The following is a 9,127-nucleotide window of genomic DNA, read 5'->3' as shown; positions in this document are numbered from 1 at the left end:
TCTTTAGATCGCGAAAATAACCCCAACGCTTACAATTTACCCATAGAAATAGCTAAATTATCCCCACCCCTGCGAAAACTTCCATGATAAGTTTACATTTTATCATCGAAATATCTTTGTTTAAAATAAGAACATATCTGAAATTAAGTTTAACAATGTCAATTGATTCATACCATATAATCTCCTATGTGCCATAATAACTATTTTCCTGACGCAGTTCGGATTTTTTCATCACTTAAACGTTGGCTTCGTCCGTTCGTTTCCGCTGATGGCAGGTTTATCTCACAGCCATCTGAAATCAAAATCATTGTCATATTCTTAGTGTGTTAATTACACATTGTATCAAAACTCATAGAGAGTACAAAAGACACACAACTGAATAATGTCTTTTAATACAAATTTAGAGTCAGAAACAGTAGAACCAAAGAATGAATTCAACTGCATCATACTGTTTCGTCCTAAATTTTGAAGCCTGGGAGGCAACTAAGGGAAGTGATCGGAAGAGAAGTCAAAATCTAGTTCGAGAGGTGAACCAGCCCCAAGAACGCCATGAACATACAGAGTAAAATACTAGGAATCTGAAAACTATGATAGCATTATTTACACACCGTTAGTCACTAATGACAATCAGCATAATGTCAAACGATACAGTATCTTCATCTGAGTAAGTGAAAATGCAGTCCATGAAAATAACAACGAAATGAAAATTAATAAAAACCCAGGAAAATATAGTTTGATGTATTGCAGTTTTTTTAATAAGACAAGTGTAACCATGAGACAGTCATATCCCTATAATTTGTTTTTCGTGAGTTCTTCTACGGCCTCCTCCCAGATTCCGTCCATGTCAAAATGAGCACTCTCGTGAGAGAGTTGATTAAACACGAAGAAATATTTATCATCTAATCATATTGATAATGTTAGTGAAATACACTCACAGGAAGGGATCTTTTTCTCCTCCAGATATAAGTCATGGTGTACAGGAACGGGTTTACACCGGCATTTACCGGAAGTACAAACACCATCACCCATGCATACACCTCATCTGAGAGTTGAGTTCCACTAAGCGCTGTAATTCCTAGAATAATCACGTAATCGATGACAGGAATTCAATATTTATCATTATTCTTTATAATATGAAGTATCAAATAGATTTCATAATATGTTTACGAAAATAGAATGTCAGATGGAGTTAAACCCGCGGATATTATCAAACTTTTATGTCAATAGTGAATAATATAGCAGTCATCATACACATTTACTTGTATATTAATGTTGTTTCAGCTGTATCAACATCTTGGTATGCTGTCATAAATTTGACAAGAAAACACACATGGAAAAGAAATCAGCGTTTACGTTAACGAACTGTCCTTCGACTATCGATTGGCGTTTTTGTACTGAATGACTTTGGTTGGGTATACTTACCCATCACACCAATAGGAAACCAGCAGCAGAAATCAGTTGCTACCACAAGGAATAAGGTTCGTGCGATTGTCTTATCTTCCTTTTGATTCGGCCTTTTTGAAATATTTGGTCTCTTCCGAAGGCAGACGAATATTGTGACTTGTCCTACTAAGATTGTGATAAATATGAGGCTGTTGAGGCCAATAAAGACAGCAGCAGAGTATTCCGCTCCTATCTTCTTGTGAGCGGTCAGTGGTAATGCGAGGCATACGCTTGACTGGGAGTAGAATCCACCTTTAAAGTATGACTGCACTGAAATCGTCGGAACGATTGCTATTGTAATAGAAACTACCCACATGACTAATGACACGAATGTAGCCAGTCTCCATGTGCTTTTTTGAAGAGTGTAACGAGATAAAGGAAAAACAATGACTATCAGTCTGTGTAGTGTCACTAACAGAACTAAGAAAGTGGACATCTCACTGGACACTGTCGATAACACGCCAGCAGATGTGCACAGTAAACTTTCTCTCCATTTCATAGCATTTAAAGCATACACACCCTGATAGTGCGCATCTACAGCACCTATTACCATCAGATAAACACCCATTAGAAAATCCGAAATAGCCAAATTCAATACAAAAACTGAGAAGTTTTTTGACATATTTTCTCTATCAATAATAGTTCGATAGAAAATAACTAGAAAATTTCCAACTACCGCACATATTCCTATAATCCAAAGAAAGATTCTTAATATCTTTGAGCGAATAAGCGTCTGGCAGGACGACATTGCGTCAAAATGTACCTCACAAGATGAGCTTAGACATAAAGTTGACAAACATTTATTATCGGCGACGGATTTCGGTTTTACGCAACACGAAAAAGGAGTATTAGTCAGTAAAATCTCTAAGTTGTTCAAACCTTCAAACATATCCTCTCGAACGTTTAATGGATTGCCTATAATATTCAGACACTTCACTTTACCACTTCTCTTAAATGACCCGGTCGGTATGAGACTTAATTTATTATAAGATATATCAAGATGCATTAGTGAGACAATTCGTCTAAAAGTTTTGGTTGTGATAGCAGTGATTTTATTGTTTGATAGATTCAGGTTGGCGAGACTAAATAAACCTTTAAATGCGTTACCGGGGACGGACGGTATCATATTGTAGGATAAATCCAGATTTCTCAGACTAGAGAGTCTATTAAATACTTTTCTCGTGAGGGACAATATCCTATTGTGAGATAAATCCAGGAGGGTGAGATTACACAGATCATTAAACACGTTATCAGGAAGAAATGATATCTTATTGTTGGATACGTTTAGGCTGACAAGGTCGGAAAGGCCTACAAAAACTTCAATTGGAAGAGTTGCTATGTCATTATAGGACAAACGAAGTTCCAGCAAATTTGAGAGACCCGTGAATATTTTATCTGGTAGATATAAGACATGATAGTTGGACATATCTAGAAATTCTAACCTAAGAAATCCACTGAATGCAAAATCTGGAATCAGCATGGATGGAAATCCATGTAATTCTCGACAAGCATATGTGATCTGATAATACGAACTTAAGTCGTTTTTCGACAAATCTAATTTGAGAAGATTTGGTAAATTTAATGGCAATATTCCTCCGAAGAAATTATCTGATAAATTAAGATATTCTAAGTTTGATAGTCCGCATAAAATGTTTTTATTTACACCCCACCAAAACTCAATACTGGTATTGAGCGCATTGCATATTGTTTTTAGACCTGAATTTTGTGACACAATGACACTATAGAAGAAAGGATTCAGAACAACAGGGGAAATATCTGGAGCCATCATTAACTGATACATTTGGTTTATATCAACCGAGGTTAATCTGGGCTTAATCAATAAACTAGAAAAATTAGTTGGAGGCAGCAAATATATATAGTTATCAAACAGATCCAGGCTCCTAATGCTGCACAACCTACCAAATGCATATTCGCTAATGACTGTAATTTCATTGTGGGAGAGATTTAGTCGACACAAATTAGAAAGTCCATTAAAGGCATAATTGTCTATAGTGCTAATTCTATTCTGAGAGAGGTCAAGGTTAGTCAAATCGGACAGTTCATTAAACACATAATTATCTATAGTTTTGATTTTATTTCGGGAAAGGTCAAGTTCAGACAAATCTGACAGTCCATTAAATATATCACTGTTAAGTGTTTGGATTCTGTTTCGGGAAAGATCAAGAAGGACAAGGCATGACAATCCAGAAAATGCACGATCATGGATCTTGACAATATCACTACGAGAAACATCCATGCAGGTCAACGAAGAGTTCAAACATTTCGTAAGCTCTGAAATGAAAGCAAAAAAGAAAACAAAAAAGATTTAGCATTTTGCTTTCACAAAAAATAAATTTACCCTCTGGATTTTATATAGGTTTCCGTCGATATGAGAACGTAAAAGGAAATTTCCATAAATTTCATAAGAAATGGAAATTAACAAATATTCTGATTATCAAATAACTTGGATATTTTTGCAAATCTTCGTAAAACATTATTTTGTTAAACTTGTATATAATATAAAACGGCGATATTCTTATTATATTTCTTTGATGACGTCACAATGAAGATGATTCAATCACAATGCCGCTGGATCATAGCAAAAGCTATGGGTGATAACACACTGATCAGAATGTACCTATGTGAAAGGTTATGCTATGAATGAACTGATTTTTCTCTACATATAAGATATGAACTCGTTTTCCGGGTATATACTCAATGTAGACAGTAAATGGGTCTTGCAATATCATTTTAGTTGTGCTGTATAGTTAAATCACGTCTTGGAAGCCGTGCTCATGGCGTACTAAATAGGGGTTGAGAACCAGTAAAATGAAAATTCTGGATGGTAATCATGAAATAAAAAAATCAATGGATGATCTGGTAGCGCATTGGTAGTACACTCGTCTTTAAACGAGGCGCCCGGTGTTCGATTCCGTGTAAAAACACGGGATCAAATGTCCGCCCACGTGGGATTTCACCACATACTCCGGTTTCTTTCAAAAATAAAACTCTTCGCAAGCTCACATTGGCGTTAACATGAGTAATAAATATATGTTGGAAAAACTTGTTTCGTTATTGCATTAAAACACACAAAGTTCATTTCCAAAATCAGAACATCTAACTATGCAGTGAAAACTAAACAAAATGAGAACATGGAATATTGGTCTCAAACTCAAACCGTTGACATTACTAAACCGAATCCTGGGTAGATTTTGGAGCCAGCAATCAAAGGATATGAGGCGTTTCTATCATCTTAATTTTGAACCATCTCTTGTAATGGCAACCAAAATTAATTGATTATAGATAATAAAGGATTTGGTATACATAATATTATATGAAATGGACTGTTTTTTATTATCTGTTTCGTGTTATCTTCTATCATCAGTCTTGCGGGGTTTCTTTCAGTTTATCGATGAAATAAAAAGAGAGGCCCACAAAAACAATGAATTTATTTGGAACTTTGGGAATATATCAACAGAAAGTCTGCCTTTCGATCAACTTAATATTCAAATCAGTATTAAGATAAATAATCACTCACCTCAGACAATTTAATATGAAATCTGAAAAGAATTTATCAATTTTTTAAATATTAATTGGGATAATAGATTGTGTTGGTGTTGTTATCCGGGCGCAAATCAAACCTACATGTTTATTTTGAAGTACAAATTATCCAAAGCTTTCTGAGAAATAGCGATAAAAGCTTCATCTGCCGAAAGCTAAAGCCAAACTAATCTGATAATGACCCTCTATTTATTTCTTGGGACAGCATATATTTTAGGATCTAATACACTGAATTGAGTAAAAATTGAAGAGATAAATGACTTTTAACACTAGGAGCAACTGGGAAGGCCAAAAAAGACCTTTGTCACATGTTTGTTTTAAGTTCAATGTTCAAGGTATGTGTGTTCTGAATAAATGTGTGCAAAAAGTATCGATATGGAATTGAACAAATACAAAATATTGATGGTATGTTACAAAGCTAGGTATATAATCGTTCTTAATGGATGTTTAAAACAATCCTACTTACCAGCCGTTAAACGTTTAGAATTATGAAAAAAGGAATGAATAGAAAGAAGGATAAGCGAAAATGCAAGCGAAAGATTAAAGAAGCTGACAAGTGAAAGAAGTAAAAGCAGAAAAATGAGAAACACATCTAGATTTGAAAGGACTGTCCATATATTCATCTCAGTATTTAAGAAAGTACTTACCACAAGGTAAACCAATCCCGATACAGGAGAAATAACAATTGTAGTTATCATACGAGTATCCACAGTCATTTTCTGGAATTCATATAAAAAATCAATTAAAATTCTGTTATATATTATAGAATAGGGTTTACTATGTTGTACTCTACAATATTATCGTATGTGCTTCTTTATCCCATATCTGCGTCTGTTTCACAACAGATATGCAACGTGATAAAATTCGTAGCACTGTGTTATTGCTTTTTTTACACACCACACCCCGCGATATGTAAACACTTTCAAAGCCTCTGACTGGTCGTCTCTGACCTCCAATAATTCTGATTTGTTAACCTCTGAACTTTGACATCGGACTACATGTCAAGCGCTTTGTTTTGTTGTTGTCTGTCAATGAAAAATATCAACATGGCCACCGATCATCAGCTTACACAGAGACCCAGTAAATCCACAGTACACTGAAACAAATACAAACACCAAAACTTTGATGGTGTTGGTATTTGTGCCGGATTAATGTAGTGTTAACTTGTACAAAGAATTCCTCCGTTTCTCCGTGTCGTGGTCTGTATGAAGTCTTGCGATTTGCTTCCCTCTGACGATTTAGGAATGAATGCACGCTGATTATTCAGATTATGCTTAAACACGGGTCTCATAGACAAAGAAACTAGATATCCTTTGACTGACCACTCAACGTGGAAACGTCGTTTTCGTTCGAGATGTTACTAACAAATTAATGTATGATTCCTGTACAGTATATTTTACTACTGTACAAAGCACACTCCGATATTTTTTGGGCTCGTCAACGAAGCCAAGAGCCAGATTTGTTCAAAGACATCGAATGTAATATTTAATGAATATTGCGAGGATTTATCCTTTTCTAACGGATATTTTGCAATTGATTCATGGAAATGCTTATACTTAATCTATATATTAACTCTTTTTTTCTAAATTCATCACAATAATTTTGTGATTTTAAGATACTACATTTTGAGAAGAAACATGTGTATGACGAACAGAGGCGGCCATTTTATTGTGCCCTTTTTCATTCATGCTGTTACGTTATTATGTCCATATTATTACAATATTGTTGACTTATACAAGTCAATTTATGGTTAAACCTCAATATAAATAGTGGATATGAAACTTCAAAGCAAAAACAAATCAAAACATAGATACCGCTTTACGATTATCACACGGTGATATAAACGCAGATATGATACAAAAGACTTCACAGGGTAACAAACAGACGGTGTGATAAACTAAACATGTCCACCTACACAGCATATTTGTATGTACAATATACATGGCTTACATATCTGTATGTGATAAAAAAAAAAAAGCAAAAAAAGAAAAACAAAACAAAAAACAAAAAAACTTACCAATACAATCATCCGCCGGAGTCTTATCGTGTTTTCTAAATAGGTCTGTTTGGGTAACATATTCGTTGCGAAAAGATATGTCAGTCATGTTTTCGTCCTCCACATTGCACTCTGTAGATATATCTTCCAACAGTGACTTGAGTGTTCTGTTTGAATGTTCGTCTGTATATACCAATTTATTAATGTTTTCTTCGCGGATTTTTCTGAAGAAGAATAATCTTTTATCTTGTACATCTTCCAACAATGAATCATCATTATCATCATTGATGTCAACATTTCTTTTTACCATTACTTTTCCATTTTGTTGACTGCTATTCATCGTTGTTGTATATCCACATCCTTGATGGAACCATTGGCAATAGAACACAAAGAAAATAAACAGAATATCTGTGAAAAATAAATTTAGCATTTCGTTAAAACATCAAAAAATAGCTGAAATAAAAAGTGACTGATAAAAACTGTAAGAAATTTTCTTGTCGCCTAGAGCTGTGGTAGCGTCCACTACAGCAGTGTCAGATAATGTCGAGAACTGGAGCATTTACATATGTTTGTGTTAATAAATTGCCAATGGTATTTATAAGATTTGGTCACGAATATTGAGTTATTAGTAAAACAAACAATTAAGTAATTGGTGTTTACCATATGTACACAATTACACAGAGTTTGATAAATAATTTCCTGATGAAAACCACAAATATTGTTTGATTGTCATAACAAAAATTTGGTTTCAGTGCAAAGCTCGTGACAGGTGGCATATTCCGTCATGATATAAAATGAGAGATTCATTAAGTAATTATTACTTATTGAATTATTAATGCATTATTGGGTAAATGTCACTGAAAAGGCACAAAGATTATTATAATATAATCAGCCAAATTCGGCCATTTCTGAATTAACAAATAGGCATTGATCATTCAAAACCGAAATTGAAATATCCTTTGTGTAAACTGGTAGTGTTAACAACTTACATGTCTTCAACAGTAAACTTATCTTAACAAGCAAGATTTTGTTACGGTATTTACCTTTGTTTTCGTCAGTTATGTTATTCATGTTGAAGTCATGCTTGTGCAGCGTATGGAGAATAAGATGTCTGCCACCTTCAATCACACATAGATCAATCGCTTGATTAAGTGTTAATAAATTCGGAAGTAACTTGAAACACAACCCGGTTTGTTGTAGATCCTTCATATATACACACATTTAGAGGTATGTTTACGTCAATGAAACTTATTCGTCGTAATACGAGATAGATACACTGTACACTTTTCTTGTTTTTCGGAAGTCCGAATGATGATTGTTGGAAATTACGAGTCCCATCACCTCATAATAACATCATGAGCGAGCAATAATCTGACTCCGAAAGTTTCGAGTTCGATGACAATTCAGCTCACTGTATGTTTATGTTACTAACGTCTACTAAATATCCTCTTCAGATTGACAAAAAACTCAAGAAAAGAGATTGCAGCAGTATAATCTATAAACTAACGTATATTTTAAGAAGCGGCTAATTATTACGCAAAAAATTATAGTGTGGAAAGATGCATGTCAAGATGACTTTATCATTTTTCTCCTGATCCATATCTGATCAAGTAAACCATTTCTTTTTCTGTTATATAACAATCGATTTAAGCCTTGATTTTTGAGACTGTCAAGAATCGTAAAAAGCAGATACAAGTAAAATGAGATTATCATAGATAAACGTTGTCCGTTTCAAGACTTTTTTGAAATGACATTTTACTTACTTGGTGCTATAGCAGCGAAAAATTGAACCATTGAGAATAAAATTTAACTGTAGAACCCGTTACCTTTATCACTGATGTTGAAATGGGGCAAATGGAACCATGTCGGAGAAAGTGATTAAATCCAAAACATGTCTTGAAGTCTGGATACCAGCTGATGGCGTTACACCACAGGTTCTGGTCACAGATTCTGGCACATTCCAGTTTTGATCTGGTATCTATTTATCTACATTATTCCTGTCGCTGTACCATATTGAAACATACATACCTACATGGTCGCGATACTTTGAACCATAGTATTACCGATACAAGAAAGAACATGGCAATTCGAAGAGCGTCAGCCATCTACAATGAAATATCTTGTCTC

At 34.4% G+C, this 9,127-nt stretch overlaps 1 protein-coding gene across 1 annotated transcript; it reads right to left on the bottom strand.

Moving 5' to 3' along the window:
* Positions 1 to 277: 277 nt before the first annotated feature.
* LOC132555604 (relaxin receptor 1-like) lies at positions 278 to 7,340 on the bottom strand. The gene is made up of 6 exons (XM_060219953.1): positions 7,022 to 7,340; positions 5,652 to 5,723; positions 3,364 to 3,735; positions 1,423 to 3,051; positions 936 to 1,075; positions 278 to 292 (listed from the first exon to the last, which is right to left on the bottom strand). Exons 1-6 carry the CDS (start codon positions 7,338 to 7,340, stop codon positions 278 to 280), a joined length of 2,547 nt encoding a protein of 848 aa, XP_060075936.1.
* Positions 7,341 to 9,127: the final 1,787 nt, after the last annotated feature.

Source organism: Ylistrum balloti, unplaced genomic scaffold, assembly GCF_031769215.1.
Source record: "Ylistrum balloti isolate Yb309-2 unplaced genomic scaffold, AGI_CSIRO_Ybal_v1 Utg370508, whole genome shotgun sequence".
NCBI lineage: Eukaryota > Metazoa > Mollusca > Bivalvia > Pectinida > Pectinidae > Ylistrum > Ylistrum balloti.
The sequence above is the reverse complement of the archived record's forward strand: the minus strand, read 5'-3'. Positions and strand labels throughout refer to the sequence as shown.